This window comes from Eutrema salsugineum, unplaced genomic scaffold, assembly GCF_000478725.1.
Source record: "Eutrema salsugineum unplaced genomic scaffold, Eutsalg1_0 scaffold_3, whole genome shotgun sequence".
Lineage (NCBI taxonomy): Eukaryota > Viridiplantae > Streptophyta > Magnoliopsida > Brassicales > Brassicaceae > Eutrema > Eutrema salsugineum.
Window position 1 is genome coordinate 7,161,040 of NW_006256756.1, and position 21,054 is coordinate 7,182,093.

Sequence of the window (21,054 nt, forward strand, 5' to 3'; positions counted from 1 at the left end):
CAGTTATCGAGACACCAAATATCCAAATTAATGCAGAGTCGATAATTTGTTGATCCGAACAGAACAGAACATATTACAAGTACTATAAAATTTTAGAATATCCGCTCCGTATCTATCATTCTGGCTACTGCCAAATACATTATAGTCACGGATGCATACAGCTATATTTAGGTGTCTACGTGAACAAATAAAATTATAACCAGTAACTACCAAAAAAAGAAACCTGTCTACGCCGTTAGGCCCATTCGGAGGCAATCTAGCCCGTTGACAGCTCAATAATCACATGGGAGGGAAAAAGACAGTAACATTTAAATCTAGAAATGTGAAAAATAATTATGGAACACCATAATTTGATAAAAACTGAAATCAAGGGGCGCCTTTTTGTTTGTTTTCAAGATTTGGAAAAATTATGATGTGATTCAAAACCAAATCATTTAGACGAAGAAGAAGAAGAGGAGTTGTGCTTCAATGAGTCATGGACTGGCCCAGATTTTCCTCTGTAATTTTCCTATTTCTAATTTCTTCTACTCTATTTTTGGGTTTTGTGTAATGTTTTGGATCTTCCTTTCTCTAAACAGAGATCCAGTTCTTTGACTGTTGGGGAGAAAATCTGCGCCGTCTTCATACCTTTAATCGCCATTATTGATATTCTCTTCTCCACCGTTGGACAGTGCTTTGATTGCTGCCGTGTCCCCAATCGATCGTCTCAGACATGTCAGCACCTGGATCTGGCTCATCTTGCACGTGAATCTCGATGTGGGTTTTCTTGTTTTCACTCTCTTATCAATGGTTTTGGAAATTATCTTGTTTTGTAGTTCAAAAGTTTTCTAAGCTTTGGTTTGTTTTGTTTGCTTTTACGCAGTTTCGATCAATGAAGTTGAAGCTTTGTTTGAGCTCTTCAAGAAATTGAGCTGTTCAATTATTGATGACGGCTTGATTCACAAGGTAAGTTTTTTTTTTTGTTTTTCTCTCATTCTTTTTGGAAAGTATCTTAGAATATTCATCTGTTTGACATTTTAATGTGTGATTGCTTTCAAATCAAAATGAATGGTTTGCTCTTTTAGCTGATCATTACTCATCTCATAAAAGTGTCATTGTTTTTTTTCCCTCTTATGAAATGATTAATTATGAGAATTTTGATATATTCTTGTTTTGTAGGAAGAGCTTCGACTGGCCCTGTTCCAAGTTCCATATGGTGAGAACATCTTTCTTGATAGGGTGAGTGTGTTTCTTCAGAGAGACGAAATAGCTTACTTCATGGTTTCTTGGACTTGTTGAGATGAAAGTTATGATTATATATATATATAAATTGATGTTATGTAGGTTTTCGATTTGTTTGATGAAAAGAAGAATGGGGTTATTGAGTTTGAGGAATTTATCCATGCATTAAGTGTCTTTCATCCTTATGCACCAATGGAGGAGAAGATCGACTGTAAGGATCATGGAAAAAAAAACTCAATGTCCTATATATAGCAAAGCTTTGTCATATAACCCATGGATATGAGTCTCAAACATATGTTTCTAATCTGTTGGCAGTTGCATTTAGGCTCTATGATTTGAGACAAACCGGATTTATCGAGCGCGAAGAGGTAAACATTATGTGCCTTGCCCATTTTGATTTCTTAGTTGTCTTTTTAAGCTAAATAAAAAGTTGAAGTTGTTAAATGTTAAGGTACAACAAATGGTGGCTGCTATTTTGATGGAATCTGATTTGATGCTGTCAGATGAACTTCTAACCATGATTATCGATAAAGTGAGTGTATTTGAAATAATTTATCTTAGTGATGAATCATGTTTTGGTATGTTTATCTTTTCTCTACTTTTTTTTTGTTTGGCTAGACATTTGCTGATGCGGACTCGGATGGGGATGGTAAAATTAGCAAGGAGGAGTGGAAGACTTATGTGCTTAAGCATCCAACCTTGTTAAAGAATATGACTCTTCCTTACTTAAAGTACCAAATCTACTCTCTTTGTTAGATTAACTCAGTCATTAAAAACAAAGCCTTTACGTTATGACCAACACTTATCTACTTGAATTTGAAGGGATGTGACAACAGCATTCCCAAGTTTTATATTCAATACTGAGGTTGAAGACTGATGCAGAAGCATGTCCATAAAACAACCGGTAATTTTTTTTTCTGCTTGGCTTACATATTTTTCTATATGTTGTATATATATGTAAACCAAGCAGAAAATAAATTTTGATTTACATATAAGAACGGATATCTTTATTGTATTTTACCCAAATTGGTTGGTGATTATTAAATGTGAGAAATGTTGTGAGGTTCCATCGAAGGATTTACCTATCCTTCTCTTGCGCGCATTGTGGACTAATACATTGGAAGTAACTAAGCTTTTTTGTTCCAAGGGGAAAGAGTGGAAAAGGGAAAAAAAAACTTAAAAAATCCTCAACTATTTAATATTTGCCAGTTTTCCATCCGAACTTTTTGCGTTGCCAGAAAACTACACGAATTAATTTTTTAGATCAAAACACTACTTGAAATATTTTATGATTCCAATTTTCACCCCACGATTTCACGGCCGTTAACGTTCAAACGGAATTAGTAAACTCCGTGATTTTCCAAAATAAGAAAAAGCTAAAAAAACCCTCAACTATTTAATCTTTACCAAAAAAATACATGAACTTTTTACGTTATCAGAAATCCACATTACCTTTTTTTTCTTTAACGTTAAATGACACTTTATTTAAAAACCAAAATATCAAAAAGTTTATAACAACTAAAAAAAATTGTCACCAATAGAATTCGAAATAAATTACGATACATTTTCTTTTGAAATTACGACATATTTATGGCTAAAGATTCTGCAGATGAGTGTTTTATTTTTAATTTCAGACTGCTTTACTCTCCACTGAGATGATCTTTGTAGATAATCAAAAACATCTATCAGACTTTATCTCAGTTAATCACTTGCTAATTTATATTTATTATTCTATTATGAACCACTGAGATCACCATTCCAAAGAGTTGATTAGTTAGGAGTTTATATTCAAATCGCCTTTCGGAATAGATGTGGTCTATGATGAGAAACTAACCAATGCCAAATGAATAACCATCAGTGAATGAAGTTGGGGAAAACCATAAATAAATGTAAAATAATGGGGGTAGAAGCTGAAACCATATAATATTTCAGGATTTTCTTACACTGGAAAATTAGCTTGGGGTGGATTTTGTCAACATTAAAAGTTTGGGTATTTTTTTAGCAAAGATTAAACTGATGATTTTCTTTTTTATCTTTTTCTTGTTTTGGAAACTAACGGAGCTTATTAAGTCTGTTTGATCGTCAACGACCGTGAATATTTCGAGAAACTTTTTTATCAAAAAAATTAGTTTGTGTAGGTTTCTGGCAACGTAAAAAGTTCGGATAAGAAACTGGTAAATATTAAATAGTTAAAAGTTTTTTAAGCTTTTTTCCGGATTGCAAAGGATAAACAATTAGATTAGGATAATACAAAAACGAAAATGAATAATCACGAGGTAGAATCAGATCATTCGTGATATAAGATCAAATAATATCAAGAACAAATATGCGAAGCTGCCAACAAAATAATATAAGAGTTATTGATTTGGTTCTTCAATATATAATTTGATTTCTAATTAGATTAGTTATATGTTTTCAAATTTTTTTTTTATTTGAATAAGATATACTTTATATCATTAAACTGTTCATTTTTTTTTTCAAAACTTTGAATAGCTGATTTTTTTGTTCCTATTTGAATTAGTTTTTTTTTTTACCATATCTGACATTGTTTCTTACTACTTCACTTAACTTCTCTAGGATCTAAAGTATTAGCAAAAGGAAAAATTTAATAAATTAAAAATTCTGAAATTGTACAAGATTCTTTATTGTGTTAAAATTTGATTATTTGACTGATACATATCATGATCATTTGTAATCAAATTTAAAAATATAACGGTATAAGGTTTAAAATATATAAGATTCTTGTGTTAAAATCCGATTGTTTGATTGATACATATTACGATCATGTTAATTATAAAATAAAAATATGAATTTATATTTAATAGATTGGCATTGAAGCATGGGTAATGATTGTTGATAAGAATGAATGTTATGAAAATTCTTCTCTACAATCATAGAGAGATCACATCATAGAGTGACATTTATACTAAATTTTAAAAAAATCAATTATAGAGAAATCTGCTGACAAAAAAAGCTGACAAAAAAAACAATCATAGAGAAATCAACATCATAGGGATACCTTGGCCAAGTCAAGTAGAACTGAAAGCTTATCTACTACTAAAGTTAGTCTTTTAGTAGTTTGGCCAAGTACCATGCTTTTGGTCATTTTATTTTAGGGATACAGTTAATTTCGTCATTATTGTTGTCAACCGATGGTTTCGATTTTGCTCGCAGCTCGGATATGTGGGCCATTCACAAGATGGCACGACCCATTATTTTTGCACCTTTCTCTCATACCTCCTCTAGTTATCTTCCTTCTCAGACCTTTTGATATGCTAATTTGGGCCTTTTGGACGACTTTTAGGGTTCTGAAGCTTCCAGTTCATACAAATCGAAAGATTTCCTTCTACCAATTTTATCATGAAATTTAGAGAGACGAAAGTCTAAGCTATCATGCTCCATTTAGGTGATCAAATGTTTTGCTTTGCTATCTAATTGAAATTGTCTTCGAAGATTAAGAGGTAGCTCAGAGATCTTTGTAGAGTGGGCTCAAGCTTTCCAGGAGCTAGCTTTGTAACTGTTAGTTTACATGTTTGGTTCACGAAGATAGACGAGTTAGCGCCACTAGCAGGAAAAAACGAGAAATCATTTATATGAAATCAAACAAACGCATAGACTGATACAGGACCAACAAAACCAAGCATCTATCCCAATATACAAAAGATGGTCACGCCTAATCGAATTCACCGATATGCAGAGCAGAGCAGGTATTGAGATGCATTTCACTCGAATTGATAGTGTTTATCAACAGTAACAGATACATCCCAAGTGCAACTCATTCCTTTAGGGAAAACAACAAAGTCACCTGCTTCGATCTCTACGCCTTCATCGGAACCATCAGGGTACACTTTCACTTTCCCTTGTAGCAGATAGCAAGTCTCCTTTGCACTGTAAGTCCATGGAAACTTGCTTGGAGGACAACCCCACCTGTGACCATCATTATCAATAGCAAATACCATAAGCCATGAAAAACCGACACTGAAAACTGCAGAGCTGTCTGGCTTCTACATATGGCATTATCTTGAAGATCCAATTCGACAACAAACAACAACAACAACAACAACAAAAAGCGTAAAGCTTTCTTCTCCGGGCAAGAAAAAGGTTAATACTTTCAGTTTCAGATGGATCTGAACTGATACATACTGATGAATGACTACATATGGATTTGAATCCGAAGCTTAAAATTGACAATTGTTTGGGTTGTTGAGAAACAAACAGACCAAAAGAGGACGTACTTGTCCATAAACTTACTCCAGTTTACCCACAAAACAAGAAAATTGCCATGAAAATCCACACTGACAAGTGACAACCAAAAAAAAAAAAAGCTGAAGGCTTTCTTCTCCGGGAAACAAAAAGGCTCAAACTTTCTATTTCAACAGTCAAAACATAAGTATAAGATGATTGTGTATACTAAATTGGGTTCGAATCGAGAGCGAAGATGAAGAAGAGCTTACTTGGGCCAATTACGGACACCGAGTTGGGTGAGTTTGGACTCGGGAGGATTCTTCTCAATTAAGATCCCTAATTTCTCAGTAGCCATTGACTCGGCTCGAATCGCAGCCATGGATCCTCTTGAGCTGTAGGGTTTGTGTGATGTTTTTGTGAGCACCGGCCGATAAAAATTGATACTCGATGAATTGACAAGACCGATACAACCCATTTTGCTTCCGACTCTAACCGAAACTCCTTTTTGTTTTTTGGCATCATAATTCAATTCATAACATCATATAACATGAGCCAAATGTTTTCTTTTATTTTCTATTTTATTTTCTTGGTAATTACATGATCCATTCGTGCCTCATCTCTTCAGCCGCCAAGTTTTTATTTTTATTTTTAACTTGTCATGAGAAAATGAAATCATTCTATAACTGCACTGAAATCTTTGTGTCCATTAAACCTAGATAAATAAATTCTTTAACAAAGAATTTAAACAGTTAGAATAACTAAGTTTCCAAATATTATATTTTTGGAAAAAAATGGTGTTTATTTATCAATTAGATTCAATTTTAAATTATACTCCTTCTGTTTCATAATAAGTGTCGTTTTAAATTTCATTTTTTGTTTCAAAAAGAATATCATTCTGCATTGAAATTCTGCATTTTCAATGTAACTTTTTACCCTTATTTTTGGTTTTACCCCTCATTTAAAGATAATAGTCTTTGTAATTAAATGTTATAAAAGTATATTAATTAAGAGTATATTTGTATATTTTATTAATTTCTTAATCTATGTGAAATGTGTCAGAATGACACTTATTATGAAACGGAGGGAGTATAAGACTTCATCTGTTCTTGGAATTAGAGGGATTCGGTTTATAAATAATCGGGGTCAACATCTAATTTGTTTAATTGCAATTTACGAAATATAATTTTTGAATAACTAAATCTAGCTCGGAAATCCAAATATACATATCATAGTTACATGGATTACCAGTTTAAGAAATATTTTATACATTAACATGTACATCAAGAAGGTCCTAATCTAGAAAATTTAATCTAATGTGAGATTGGAAGATTTTCACATTAATATGTCACTTTTCTATAAGTTTGTAATATATGTCTTTTTTGTATAAACAGTTTTTATAATTTTCAGTTTCAGTTCCTTATAAAAGTTGATGCTATGTGAAATGTGAATATAGCAAAGAAAGTAGAAGAATGAGCAGATATATGTAGCAAATATTACTGGTAAAATGTAATATCTATCTTCATCCTTTTTATTTCACAGTGGTCACATGACATTCAAAACTAAAGTATATATTGATGATCATTAACATACAAAGATGGTGAAGCCCTTTATCACTCAGAACGGAAGTAGTGTTTATCAACAGAAACAGAGACATCCCAAGTGCAACTCAATCCTTTAGGGAAAACAACCAAGTCACCAGCTTCAATCTCTACGGCCTCATCGGATCCATCAGGATACACTTTCACTTTCCCTTCAAGAAAATAACATGACTCCTTTGTACTGAAAGTCCATGGGAACTTGCTTGGAGGAATAAGATCCCACCTAGTTCGAATTATCACGACAAAAACAACAAAAGCTTAAAAGCTTTCTTCTCCATGCAATAAAAAAGGCTAAAGAACTTTCTCGTACAGATAAAAAAATCGAGAGGTAACATCAAGAAAAGCTTTACATCAAAAAAAAAAGATCAAGAAAGCTTACTTGGGCCAATTACGAACACCGAGTTGGGTGAGTGTAGACTCGGGTGGATTCTTCTCAATTGTGATCCCGAATTTCTCAGCAGCCATTGATATGGTGTTTGTTTGTTGGATTTTGTGAGCACCGACTGATAATACCTCTCACTTTTTTTCCTCGTTTATAAGAATAGTTCTCTGCTTCTTAGTGCAACCGAAACACAATTTGTATTTTTCTTGTGGATTACATGAACCAGATTATTTTATTTTTATCATGGTATAACCTGAACCATTCATGCCTCATCTCTTCAGCCGCTTGGACTATTTTTGTTTCTATATATATCTATAACGAATTCATGTTTCGGTCACGAGGAATCTATTTGTTTTGTTTGCGTCGAGAAATCTGTTTTAATTTAAGGATTCAATATATATATATATATATATATATGTCTACGTAATAATAACAATTTTGGAAAATGTATTGAAGGGTTATCAAATCTTTGTTCTCTATATTTTCACTTATACACATCATTTTATAATCTTAAGAAAATGCACTGAAAAGTCGTATATTTTCATAATAAGTTTTTGATTTGTGATTTCGCATCCATAATCTTTTCTAACACTTTTAAAAATGCTTTGGAGAATCACATGTTTTTATCAATTTTTTTTTAAATGATAACCGTTTCTTACCAAAAGAAGAAAAATACAAAGATGAACCGTTTTAGAACTCTGAACAGAAAGAAAACTTTGTACGTTGTAAGAACTCTGAAAAAGATGCAATCTCTTTTTTATTCGGTTAGTTCGACCGAATAATTTTAAGTAACCGGATGCCGCCACATTCCGGCAAGAGAAAAGAATCTAAAATGGCTAGAGTCTAGACTCGTCTCCAAAACCAAGAAAGCTCCAACAACCATCAAACTATTGAAAGGTCAAGACAGAAAATAATAGAGAACTTGAAGAGTATAATGATTATGGAATTTCATAATCATATTGAAGGAGAAACCTTTGAATATATACAGAGTGTACAAGCGACATTAAGGAAATGAAATATTCATCCTAATTAAAAAGCCTCAATATATGCCATCTAAGATATATACACCGGCTATATTTCCTACACACCTCTTCAAGACAGATGAGGAGAAGAGAGTCTGATCTAGACCGAGAGAGACTCAAACCGAGCTCTAGATAAAGGCTTTGTAAGTGCATCGGCCAGTTGATCAGTAGAGAAAACATGAGATACTCCAAGCTGGCCTGCTTGTATATAGTTGCAGACAAAATGATAATCCAATGCCAAATGCTTCATTCTTGAATGAAAGACAGGATTGGCTGCCAGATATGTTGCCTTAATGTTGTTGCAGTATATCATCGGAGGAGAAGGTGAAGTAACTCCAAACTCGGATAGTAGTGACTGAACCCAAATCACTTCAGATGTTGTTGATGCCACTGAGCGATACTCAGCTTCAGTGGAGGATTTTGCAACACCAGTTTGTTTCTTCGACGACCATGCTATAGGATGGCAACCAAGATAGACTATCTAGGCTCCGGTGGACTTGTAATCATCTTTGTTGCCAGTCCAATCCGCGTCCGTGAAAACATGCAGTGTTGGAGTGTTGTTGGAGGGAAGAAATATTCCTTTCGCCATTGTTCCCGCAAGGTATTGGAGAAATCATTTGACTGCAGTCCAGTGATCTGTCATTGGTTTGTGCATGTATTAGGACAGTTTGTTGATGGGGAACGAGATGTCAGGCCTTGTGAGCGAAAGATATTGCAAGCTTCCTACAACAGTACGGAATTCTGTGGGATCTTCCAAAGCTGTTCCCAAAGTCAACAAAAGTGATGAGTTCGGACAAATTGGTGTTGTCACTGTCTTGCAATTTTCCATATTTGTACAATGTTACAGATCTGCAATATAACAAGTTTGTGTTAAATGAATTCCATAAACATTTCGATGAACTTCAATCCCTAAGAAGAAAGATAAATCATCTAAACTTTTTTAAAGAAAACTGCTGTGAAAGAGAAGTAATAAACCGATTAAATCATCAACGTAAACTAACACATATATTAAAACTCTTTGTTTGTTGTAAATGAATAATGATGCATGTGCCATAGAATTTTTGAATCCGGATTGTAGGAAAAAATTACGTAGTTCATTGTACCAAACTCTTGGAGCTTGCTTTAAACCGTATATAGCTTTCCGTAATCGACACACCGTTTGAGAATTTTCCTTGTCGATGAATCTTGGCGGCTGCATCATATATGCTTGATCATCAAGTGTTCCTTGAAGGAATGCATTGTTGACATCAAGTTGACATATCGGCCAATTATTTGTGATAGAGATGCTGAGAACCGTCTTTATTGTGGCAGGTTTGATGACGGGACTTAACGTATCATGATAGTTTGCACTGTCATGATATGAGGAACCCGGTAACAGGTGGCATTTCGTGCTGAATCTTCTGAATCCAAAGGATTCGAGGTCTGGTGCTATTTGCTTAGGTCATATTGAGCCGTAAGCCCAATACGAAATCTATTTTAAAAATTTAAATACACTTCTCCATTGAAGTCGCTACCGATTATCACCGATCTCATGACATGTCATCCTCCACCATGAAAGGCTTCTTCACTAGGGGATTTAGAATAGATATAACTCTTGGCCGAAATGAGCGGATGAAACCAAAAGATGAAGAAGTAGATTTTAACCATCTTCGAGATCTGCAGATGAATAACACACAATCCGAAACCGAAAATCCAATTATTTATCTCATTAAATCCATGAAAACCAATTCTTCAGTTGGGAAGAAATTATTTACTCCACTAAAGACTAACAAAGAAATATCTTCACATAAAATTGAAGAATCGAACTTAGAAAACAAAAGGAAATTTAATAATGGAAAACTAAATCCGGTCATCGCCAGAATTCTAAATCCGTTGAACAGAATTATTATGTCCAATATTGATAGCAAAAATGAGAAAAAAAAAACTCGAAGGTGAGAGAAGAGAGATGAAAAAAACTCTCTTAAATTTTTACCTTCTTTTTCGGACATAATTTTTCACTTTTTTATACTGCTAATTTGAGATTTAGCTAGAAATAACAAATCATGGTTAATAACTTAATATTTTGCAAGATTCGACCAATTTCAATAATGTTTTTTTTGGGGCCAAATCCAACTGTTACCATCTAAACAGTAAACCAATAAAAGAAAAAAACCACTAAGCTTCTCTCATTTTTGGTAAAGTTATCACATTGCTGTAAAAGCTGGAACTTTTTTAATTTCTCTTTCAAATTCAATCCACTCCACACTCCCCAGTAGTGAAATCCAATGGGAAATCAATTCCTAACGTTGCCTCTTCTCCTCGTAATCGTCTGCGTTTCCGTTTCCTTCATCATCACCACAAAGCTAAACCCTAAAGAAGCAATCGTATCTCCCTCCGAATCGAGTTTCGCTTCTGCGATTCCCACTGAAATCCACGGAGTCAAGATCTTGCGACAAGCTTCCGATGCTAAACTTGCTCAACTAGGCGTCGCTTCTTGGCCCAAGTCTGTTCCCTTTTTCGACTTGTGATTATATTACTGCCTCTTTGCTTCAGTGGTGTAGATACAGAACTAGGGTTTCCTCAAAATGCTCGGAACTCATCGAAATTAACAAGCTTTATACTGTTAGTATCGATCCAAGTTTTACCGAATTTCATCACTGCTAAGCTCAGGACAGCTTGATTTCTAGCTGCAAGAATCTGCTGACATTTATCTAATTAGGTCTGATTGTGTCTGAAACATGTAGTTCTGTATCTACGCTTCAATGGCCTAGATACAGGACTAGGGACTAGGGTTTCCTCAAAATGTTCGGAACTCATCGAAATGTACTTTATACTGTTAGTGTTGAGCCAAATTTTACCGAATTTAGTCACTGTTAGCTCAGGAAAACTTGATTTCTAGCTTAAAGAATCTGCTGTTGATATTTATATATTTAGGTCTGGTTGTGTCTGAAACATTTAAGTTTGTGTTGGTAAAAACTGGAAAGGGCAAATGCAATTGATGTTGATGTATCATTCTTGTTGCTGGAGACTGAATTGTGATGTAAACTGAGCAGGTGGGAAGGTAGTCCAAGCAAGTTTCCATGGACGTTTAAGAAGACAGAGACCATGTATTTCGTGGAAGGTAAGATCAAAGTGAATGTAGACGGATACGAAGAAGAAGAAGAAGCCTTTGAGATAGGAAAAGGAGATGTGGTTGTTTTCCCTAAAGACATGAGAGTTGTTTGGGAGATAACTGAAGCCGTGAAGAAACATTATAGCTTAGAGGAGTAGTTAAACTCTCATTTCTAAATGTATGGTTGCTACTTTGAAAGTAGCTTACCTATGGTGTTGGAATGTGGATGGAGATTATGTTTATATCTTTCTACATCAAATCTAAGGTCCGTTTCTCAAGCTAAGAGGCTCTATTTTAGTGTTTTAATGATGGCTTGTTTGGGTTTAAAACCCTTCAAATTTTGAGTCGAAACGTATAGAATTTGCTTTGCATGGTGACTCTTAAACTAATAATTAATCTCATTTCCTTTCTGATCTCGCTAAAGCTTGTTCAAGTCAGATTTGTAAAGTAAAAACTGTGACTTATTTCTTAGTCGCCAGTTTTATTAAAGTTTTATAAACTACCAACAGGAGATTTGGTACGATGTGATTCAGGTTTTGGCTTTAATAAAGTCTTGATCTTTACTCGATATGGAGATGACTTAAGAATTGTGATAGTTTTGGTCCCTAAATTGGAGGGTGTTATTTTAACAGTCAAAGCTTGGACTGAGTTTTACTGCATTTTAGGGATTTGTTTAAATCCTTATCCCCACTTTACTTGCCATCTGTTGCACATTCTCCAGCTTAATAAAGAGAGGATTCTTCTTTCTTTTGTGTTTTTTGTTCTTACTTCTAAGTAAGCTTCCATTTAATTTCTTGTTTTGAGTAAATTGGGTTTGTTTTTCTTCACAAAAGATGGCTACTCCATTGATTGTTTCCTTTGGTGAAATGCTTATCGACTTTGTCCCTGACACACTTCTGGTGTTTCCTTGGCTGAATCCACGGGTTTTCTCAAAGCCCCTGGTGGTGCTCCGGCTAATGTTGCCTGTGCCATCACCAAACTCGGCGGCAAATCCGCTTTCATCGGCAAGGTTTGTATGTTTTTCTTTAGTTGGAACTGTTGTCTGTAGATTGATGGATGGTCACAGAGAGTGATCTGTGTGTTGTGTGATGATTCTCCAGTTTGGGGACGATGAGTTTGGACATATGCTTGTGAACATATTGAAGAAGAACGGTGTGAACAGCGAAGGAGTTTGCTTCGAGACCAATGCAAGGACTGCTTTGGCCTTTGTGACACTGAAAAAGAACGGTGAGAGAGAGTTCATGTTTTACAGGAACCCTAGTGCTGATATGCTCTTGAAAGAATCTGAGCTCAACAAGGATCTTATCAAGAAAGCCAAGATTTTCCACTACGGTTCCATTAGCTTGATCTCTGAGCCCTGCAGAGCAGCTCACATGGCTGCCATGAAAACTGCCAAGGACGCAGGAGTTTTACTCTCTTATGACCCGAATGTTCGGTTGCCTCTTTGGCCGTCCACTGAAGCTGCCATTGAAGGCATCAAAAGCATCTGGAATGAGGCTGATATTATCAAAGTAAGTGATGACGAGGTAGAATTCCTCACTAGGGGAGATGCAGAGAAAGATGATGTTGTTTTGTCTCTAATGCATGACAAGCTCAAGCTGCTTATTGTAACTGATGGAGAGAAAGGTTGCAGATACTATACAAAGGTAACAAAAATGTAATCAAATGCAAACATGATTGTGCCTTTTTAAGTTTTTAGAGAGATATAACAGTTTTTATATTCGATTGCTAAAACGCAGAAATTCAAAGGGAGAGTGCCTGGATACTCTGTGAAAACAGTTGACACAACTGGAGCTGGTGATTCTTTTGTTGGTGCATTTCTTGTCTCACTTGGCAAAGATGGGTCCATACTCGATGTAAGTATAACCGCAGACGTTTTTCAGGTCTTAGATTCAAGCATAAAGAATTGAGTTTTTGATGTTTGTGTAATGAAATGTTGCAGGATGAAGGAAAGCTCACGGAAGCTCTTGCCTTTGCAAATGCTTGTGGAGCTGTGTGTACAACTCAGAAAGGAGCTATCCCAGCACTTCCCACTCCATCTGATGCTCAGCAGCTCATGAAATCTTCTAAGTCTACATAAATTTTTCATTTTTTTCAAATGGTACTCATGCTTCTTCATTTTTGTATGGACTCCGGTCAATCTTTTTTGGGTTTTCTCTGTTATCTGAATAATTTAGTTTCAAGTTTCTGCCTAATGATAAAAGAGAGACTAAACAAATCTAAATTCTCTATTCTTTCTTCTAAGCTTTGATTCAACTTTCGATTGTAAAACATGGATCTAATACTTTGTCTTTTATAAATGCTTTAACAAACGATCAAGACACTCTACATTCCAAGAAATTAGTCAGTGCAGAAACCAAACAAGAAACGAGGTTCAAGTCAAAAGTTAACTTCTTTCATACGATAGTAAAGATCTCTGAAACAATACAAAGGGACAAGTTACTAATAATAGAGGAGAAAGAGCTGCTTTGTTAATTACAATTTTAACAAGTTAGTAGAACCAAAAACCTTGAGAATTGCCTGAAACTTAGACCACAAGGGAAGAGCTACTCTGTGCCATGGAAGGAGGAGGAGTAACAAGAGCAAAACAGAGGAGACCACCCCACCTGAATGACCAAATACTGATGTCGTCTCCTTGTTTCAATCCATTAGCCTTGACTATCTCGTTCCACCCACAAGTCAAAGCGTAATTCCAGCTTCCTCTTCCTGAATCTTTCTTCATCTCCCATCTTTTCAACATCACACCCCACTTTACATTCTGTTGATCAATCAGAATCGCTCCAATTCCCATCTTCTTATCACTGTTGATGTCTTCTTCTATGATTCCAAACTCGACAGGGGTCAAGAAGTCTTTTTGAATCAGCTCGTTGAAAGGCATGGAGAGACGGCTCTCGCCAGGGTTGACATCTGTTTTGAACAGAGTCCTTTCAAAGATTAGCCTCAAGTCAGTTCTCTCTCCCCACTTAACTACAGTTTCGTTAGTGTCTTTCATCAGCAGGGTTAGCCATTCAGGAGTCTCTCTCCCTATCCATGAAAAAGTAGCAACCTTTGCTTTCTTGGATTTACCAATAGGTTTGATATCTTGTGTGGCACGTCTCTTGTGGGGTTTGTTCTCCGTTAGGCACGAAGACAGAGACGATTGGGAATTAGGGTTTCGTGAGTTTCTCATGTCCATCATCTTCGAAGACGACCTAGCCGCGATCTTGTAATCTCCAAAAAACGATGAAGAAGAAGACGAAGCTCCATTAGGGTTTTGGGTCTCGGAATCATCAGGCGGGATCGTGTTGAGGTCGAGAAGGAACGATGAAGAAGAAGAAGAAGAAAGCCCATTAGGGTTTTGTGGGTTTCTCGTCTTCGAATCAGCCGGGATCGTGTTAGGGTCGAGAAGAAACGATGAAGACCAAGAAGAAGCCCCATTAAGATTCTGTTGTGGGTTTCTTCTAATAAAGACCGGAGTTCTTGTTTTTCTCGGGAAAAGACGGAAGATTCTCTTGTCGCTTTCTTCTTCCTTTGCAGAGAGAGTCTTCGTCTTCTTCTTCGTGTGGCATTTCGATTTTCCTTTACGGCGGAGTTCTTCTGATAAGCTCGCTGTGCCATTGGCTTACATGAAGAAGAAGAAGCGTTCGGGAAGGAACTTAAGGAAGAAAGAATGGAAGGTTTACCACAAAAGTGGCTAAGTATGTGTAACACTCGTTGTGAGAGAGAGAGTCTTATCCATTTAGCTTATCTCATTAATATTTCAAAACTATGTTGTATGAGTGACACTCTTGTATTTAAAGCCCGAATTTTAGGGTTTCATCTTATCTTACAACATTAAACATTAAATCGCTTTCCTTATTGACTGCGCTCGATAGGTCACAGGCTTATCTCCAACGTTCGAGTCACAGGCTCTAACACTGGTATCAGAGACTCAGGATGACGTCAAACCCCGATAACTCAGGCTTGGCGGATCCGACCGTGGAAGAACCCTCCGAACCGGACACAACGCTAAAGACGAGACTCGAGAAGATGGAAAAGGAACAGTCTTGGGTGCGAGAAGCTTTGGCTCATCTGCTTCGCTCTCAGATGGCTGGTATCGGTACCTCCAGTTTTTCCACTCCGACCTCGACCCCATTGTTCACAGGCCTTTCCCAGTCCCAAAGTCGGCTTTTTTCTCCATCAGGGGACAAAACTCCAGCTGACGAGACGGCGACGGAACTACCAGTGCCTCCACCTAAACAACCCCCGTGTCAGGGAGACACACGTCAAGACTCGCCAAACAAGCTCTTCGACATACCCTTGTACGAAGGCCAAAACGCGGAGGAATGGCTCTATCGGGTAGAGACTAGTTTCCTGGCCAACAAAACGGCTGAGGAAGACAAGATCGGTCAGGCAGCGGCGTGTTTAACTGGAAACGCTATCACTTGGCTTTGTATCATTCGAGACCGTGAAGTGATTCACAGTTGGAGTGATTTCAAGACCAAATTTCGTGATCGATTTGGACCAAGCAAAGGGGGATCTGTAGTAGATCAGCTTATGGAGATCACCCAGACAGATTCGGTGGATGAGTACCGTGACAGATTTGACGAGTTGTTGGCAGAAGCACCTCACATCACCAACGATGTCGCCGAGTCAATGTTTCTTAAGGGTCTGAAGAAACCATTGCGAGACCAAGTCCTAAGGTGCCAACCCACGGGCATCAACGGCATCGTAGCAGTTGCTAGGTTGATCGAAAAACAGGAAACCGCCAGCAATCAATACGCTTACAGGCCGATGAACAGAAACTACTCATCACCTCTGTCACCTCTTCTGGGAAAGCCTCAACCTTTTTACTCTGTGAAGCCATACGAGCAGAGCACAAGCAAAAAACCGACGGACACCGTGAAACGACTTGGGAATGGTCCGGACACCAAACGATCAAACCCGTGTCGGCATTGCGGCGACCAGTTCTTCCCGGGACACCGTTGCAAATCCCAACAACGTTTCAAATGTTTAGAGTTGGAGGCGGATGATACTCAAGAAGAGACATTTGAACTGCATGAAATTCAGGATAACCAGGAGGAGCCTGTTGAGGTCGTCGAAGGACAACAGTTCATCAAACTGTCTCTCCACGCACTAGTGGGTCTGACTGCAGCGAAATCTATGCGGATGAAAGGCAGAATAGTTGATCACGAACTCATTGTGTTGGTGGATTCCGGCGCAACTAGTAACTTCATCTCGGAACGCCTAGCTCGAGCAATAGAGTTACCAATCACCAACACAAGAGGTTTCGGCGTCTCAGTTGGCAATGGTCAGGTCATTACTGGTCGGGGGAAATGTTCAGGGGTCACACTGGAAATCCAAGGCATCGAAATTGTGGAGGAATTGTTCTTGTTTGACCTCGGAACGACTGATGTGGTGCTAGGCTACTCGTGGCTAGCCTCTCTGGGTGACACTCGCATCAACTGGAAATTCTATCGGCTCAGCTTCAAGATCAATCATCAATGGGTTACGTTAGTGGGCGATCCTACCCTACTCAGATCGCAAATCTCTCTCAACTCAATGGAGAAGCTGATACCGTATGGCGATGTGGTCTATCTGCTGGAGTTGACATCCCTCTTCGAAAACACTGAGCTTGCGACTGCGGCGACAGTACCTGAGCCCATTCAACACTTAATCGAGGAGTTCGCAGAGGTTTTTCAGATGCCCTCATCCCTCCCCCCTGCGAGGCACCGGAACCATGCGATAACTCTCCAACCAGGATCGGCTCCCATTAATCTCCGACCATACAAGTACTCTTATGTCCAGAAAAATGAGATCGAGCGACTGGTTGGGGAAATATTGCGCGCTCAGGTGATTCAACCCAGAATTAGCCCCTACTCGAGTCCGGTGATTTTGGTTAAGAAAAAAGACGGCGGGTGGCGTTTCTGTGTCGATTACCAAGCCCTTAACAAAGTCACCGTTCCCGACCGTTTTCTGATTCCTGTTATCGAAGAGCTACTTGATGAACTCGCGGGCGCGACGATATTCTCCAAAATCGACCTCAAGTCAGGTTACCACCAGATTCGAATGAAGGTGGACGATATCGAGAAGACAGCGTTCCAGACTCATCAGGGCCATTACGAATTCTTGGTGATGCCTTTCGGCCTCACCAATGCACCGGCGACCTTCCAGTCTGTCATGAACGACCTGCTCCGACCGTATCTGAGACGCTTTGTCCTTGTCTTTTTCGATGACATACTGGTGTATAGCTCCTCGTTGACAGCCCACAAACATCACCTGCGTCAAGTGCTGCAAACTCTCCTGCGCAACCGGTTCTACGCCAATCGCAAGAAATGTGAGTTTGGTCAATCTCAGATTGCTTACCTCGGTCACGTAATCTCTAGTGCGGGTGTTGCTGCAGATCCCTCTAAGATTTCAGCTATGTACGATTGGCCAACGCCTAAGAATGTGACTGAACTGAGAGGTTTCCTTGGGTTGACGGGCTACTACAGAAGATTTGTGCAAAATTATGGCACAAAGGCTCACCCTTTGACTGATTTGCTCAAGAAGGATTCATTCAACTGGGGTGAGGAGGCAACCAAAGCGTTCAATGACCTCAAACAAGCCATGACGGTCTTGCCGGTGTTAATCCTACCTGACTTCGGTAAGTCTTTTGTTATTGAAACTGATGCTTCAGGTAATGGTATTGGAAAGGTTTTGTCACAGGGGAACAGGCCGATTGCGTTCATCAGCCAAGGGTTCTCAGGTAAGGGGAAGAAAAAGTCAGTGTATGAAAGAGAACTCCTCGCAATCATCTTCGCTATCTCAAAATGGTGTCACTACCTGACTGGCAACACCTTCATCATCCGTACCGACCAGCGGAGCCTCCAATACCTGTTGGATCAGAAATCTGTTACCTCGGAGCAACAAAAGTGGGCGTCTAAACTCCTCGGTCTAAACTACAAAATTGAGTACAAACCGGGAGCTGACAACAAGGTTGCCGATGCTTTATCCCGACGACCCCATGACGAACAACTGCTGCAGCTCCTGCTGACCACTCCCTTGTCACTGGACACTGTGGCTTTGACTAAAGAGGTAAGTAATGATCCTGAGTTACAAAAGGTCATTGCGTCGCTAACAGTGGATAACTGTGCCTCAGGTTACACCATGGCGGAGGGTCTCCTCTTCAAAGAGGGCCGCTTAGTCCTGCCTCGCAATTCCACTTTCACTCGTCAGGTCTTGGAGCAATTTCATTCGAGTAATGTGGGTGGTCATGAGGGTGTGTTGAAAACCTACAAACGCTTGGCTCGTGAGGTGTATTGGAAAGGAATGCGTAAAGATGTGGAGACTTTTATCACCAACTGTCAGACATATCAGTACAATAAGTACTCCACACTGTCGCCAGCAGGGTTGCTTTCTCCCCTCCCCATTCCACAACAGGTATGGTCGGATATAAGTCTTGACTTCATCGATGGTTTGCCTGTCTCTTTCGGTTTCGATGTCATACTGGTTGTTGTGGATCGCCTTAGTAAGTATGCACACTTCATACCTCTCAAGCACCCATACACCGCTAAGACAGTTGCAGAGGTGTTTATCCGCGAGGTGGTTCGCCTTCATGGGTTTCCGGAGAGGATGGTTTCTGACAGGGACAAGGTTTTCCTCAGCCACTTCTGGTCGGCTATCTTTGCATCTTAGGGCACCGAACTGCACAAAAGCACAGCATATCACCCACAGAGTGATGGGCAGACAGAGGTAGTTAACCGCTGTTTAGAAGCTTATCTTCGGTGTTTTGCAGGTGGTAAACCAAAGTCATGGGTGAAATGGTTACCGTGGGCAGAGTATTGGTATAACTCCTCGTTTCACTCCTCCCTCAACAGCACGCCTTTCAAAGCTCTGTATGGTCGTGACCCTCCTCGCATTCTGCGTTATGGAGACGTTCCGACGGCGATTGCTGCTGTTGACGAGTTGTTACAGGATCGAGATGGAATCCTCGAGGAGTTGAAGAGTAACTTGCACAAAGCTCAAAAACGAATGGAAGTGTCTGCAAATAAACACCGGAGAGAGGTCGAGTTTCAAGTCGGTGACAAGGTTTATTTGAAACTCCGACCTTACAGACAAGGATCGATAGCTCAACGCCGCAACGAGAAACTCGCACCGAGGTACTTTGGTCCATTCGAGGTGCTCCAACGCATTGGCACGGTAGCTTACAAGCTGCAACTTCCGCCTCAGAGCCTGATTCATCCGGTGGTTCACGTGTCTCTGTTGAAGAAAGTTGTTCCTGACCTGGCAAAAGTTCAGTCTATTCCTCCCATCTTGACATCGGAATTGGTTTGGAAGACGCAGCCCGCAGAGGTGCTAGACATTCGCAAGACAACTCAGTCTACTGCACCAGAGGTACTCATTCGCTGGACAGGGTTGCCATTGTTCGAAGCCTCTTGGGAATCTGTTAACAAGATCGCCGAGGAGTACCCTGAGTTTCACCTTGAGGACAAGGTGAGTCTTCTGAGGGGGGTATTGATAAGCTCGCTGTGCCATTGGCTTACATGAAGAAGAAGAAGCGTTCGGGAAGGAACTTAAGGAAGAAAGAATGGAAGGCTTACTACAAAAGTGGCTAAGTATGTGTAACACTCGTTGTGAGAGAGAGAGTCTTATCCATTTAGCTTATCTTATTAATATTTCAAAACTATGTCGTATGAGTGACACTCTTGTATTTAAAGCCCGAATTTTAGGGTTTCATCTTATCTTACAACATTAAACATTAAATCGCTTTCTTTATTGACTGCGCTCGATAGGTTACGGGCCTATCTCCAACGTTCGAGTCACAGGCTCTAACATCTTCTTCGTACAACATAACGGCGGCATCAACTAAACATAAGCAATTACGAGAAGTAATCTCCTTCTCTGCAACGGCTTTATGATCGCAGTAATACATTATCGAACCAAAAACTCAGCAGGAACTTCTTAGAGAGAGAAAGAAAGAAAGAGAGAACAAAATTGGAATGAGCGAAAGTTTGACAAAGAAAAATTCTAACGGTAATAGATAATGCTTAGGGTTTAGGGGTTTACTGACTGTGATGATTTGTCACAAATCTTTGATTGTTTTAAAGTTACAAACATTTATAATCACCGTTTAGTCTGTGAAGTACATTAGTGTAGTTTGTTTGGCTTTTTTTTATGTGTTTACAGGTTAAGTTCGTTTAATTATCATTTTGATTAGACCGGTAATAAACCGTGTGGTTGTCTCTTAAACCAAACACAGAATTGAGCACGTGACTAAGACTCCAGATGAAGAAGAGGGTTTGTCGTCGTCATCATCCTCCTCGTCTGCTTCTTCTTCTTCCTCCATTGTACCTTCAGAAGAAACGGGCAATTTCTTAAACCGACTCTTCGAAAAGGCATAAACTCTAAAAGACTTTCTCATTGTCGTCGGATCTTCTTAATATCATTCTCTAGCCGTTGGATCTTCCAAAACCCTAAACCCATCAGGTGAATTCACATTCTTCTCCTCTTGCTGTCATTATACAGTTAATTTCCGGTCTCGGATTGTGGAAAATAGAGATTTTGATGGTCTTATCTTTAAATTCATGTGAAATTCTTCCTTATTCTTAGAATTCG

At 38.7% G+C, this 21,054-nt stretch overlaps 6 protein-coding genes across 10 annotated transcripts; 3 read left to right on the forward strand and 3 right to left on the reverse strand.

Moving 5' to 3' along the window:
- Window positions 1–319: 319 nt before the first annotated feature.
- LOC18015227 (calcineurin B-like protein 10) lies at window positions 320–2,288 on the forward strand. 4 transcript variants are annotated; one of them, XM_024154108.1, is made up of 9 exons: window positions 320–499; window positions 579–756; window positions 863–945; window positions 1,159–1,218; window positions 1,324–1,432; window positions 1,537–1,589; window positions 1,658–1,753; window positions 1,840–1,952; window positions 2,044–2,288. In XM_024154108.1, the coding sequence occupies exons 1-9, from the start codon at window positions 476–478 to the stop codon at window positions 2,096–2,098; spliced, it is 771 nt and encodes a 256-aa protein (XP_024009876.1). In that variant the 5' UTR covers window positions 320–475; the 3' UTR covers window positions 2,099–2,288. The 4 variants fall into 4 exon arrangements, with proteins under 4 accessions (XP_024009876.1, XP_006397081.1, XP_024009877.1 ...); XM_006397018.2 differs by having other exon boundaries at window positions 1,673–1,753; XM_024154109.1 differs by having other exon boundaries at window positions 322–499; window positions 672–756.
- Window positions 2,289–4,789: 2,501 nt separating this feature from the next.
- LOC18015228 lies at window positions 4,790–5,962 on the reverse strand. The gene is made up of 2 exons (XM_006397019.2): window positions 5,676–5,962; window positions 4,790–5,148 (listed from the first exon to the last, which is right to left on the reverse strand). Exons 1-2 carry the CDS (start codon window positions 5,879–5,881, stop codon window positions 4,944–4,946), a joined length of 411 nt encoding a protein of 136 aa, XP_006397082.1. The 5' UTR covers window positions 5,882–5,962; the 3' UTR covers window positions 4,790–4,943.
- Window positions 5,963–6,894: 932 nt separating this feature from the next.
- On the reverse strand, window positions 6,895–7,702 carry LOC18015214. Its single transcript, XM_006397020.2, has 2 exons — window positions 7,384–7,702; window positions 6,895–7,227 (listed from the first exon to the last, which is right to left on the reverse strand). The coding sequence occupies exons 1-2, from the start codon at window positions 7,467–7,469 to the stop codon at window positions 7,017–7,019; spliced, it is 297 nt and encodes a 98-aa protein (XP_006397083.1). The 5' UTR covers window positions 7,470–7,702; the 3' UTR covers window positions 6,895–7,016.
- A 2,873-nt stretch (window positions 7,703–10,575) lies between these two features.
- On the forward strand, window positions 10,576–12,498 carry LOC18015215. Of its 2 annotated transcripts, XR_002898799.1 has the most exons (3): window positions 10,576–10,890; window positions 11,441–11,764; window positions 12,435–12,498. XR_002898799.1 is itself a non-coding variant. In XM_006397021.2 (2 exons), the coding sequence occupies exons 1-2, from the start codon at window positions 10,673–10,675 to the stop codon at window positions 11,655–11,657; spliced, it is 435 nt and encodes a 144-aa protein (XP_006397084.1). In that variant the 5' UTR covers window positions 10,576–10,672; the 3' UTR covers window positions 11,658–11,837. The 2 variants fall into 2 exon arrangements, 1 of the variants encoding a protein (XP_006397084.1); XM_006397021.2 differs by lacking the exon at window positions 12,435–12,498 and having other exon boundaries at window positions 11,441–11,837.
- LOC18014927 (probable fructokinase-5) lies at window positions 12,326–13,707 on the forward strand. The gene is given in 5 exon segments (XM_024154435.1): window positions 12,326–12,389; window positions 12,392–12,508; window positions 12,600–13,145; window positions 13,239–13,355; window positions 13,442–13,707. Coding segments are annotated over 5 exon segments (975 nt in total). The 5' UTR covers window positions 12,326–12,332; the 3' UTR covers window positions 13,580–13,707.
- Window positions 13,708–14,026: 319 nt separating this feature from the next.
- Window positions 14,027–20,371, reverse strand: LOC18014928 (B3 domain-containing protein At3g25182). The gene is made up of 2 exons (XM_024154537.1): window positions 20,273–20,371; window positions 14,027–15,034 (listed from the first exon to the last, which is right to left on the reverse strand). The coding sequence occupies exons 1-2, from the start codon at window positions 20,369–20,371 to the stop codon at window positions 14,027–14,029; spliced, it is 1,107 nt and encodes a 368-aa protein (XP_024010305.1).
- Window positions 20,372–21,054: the final 683 nt, after the last annotated feature.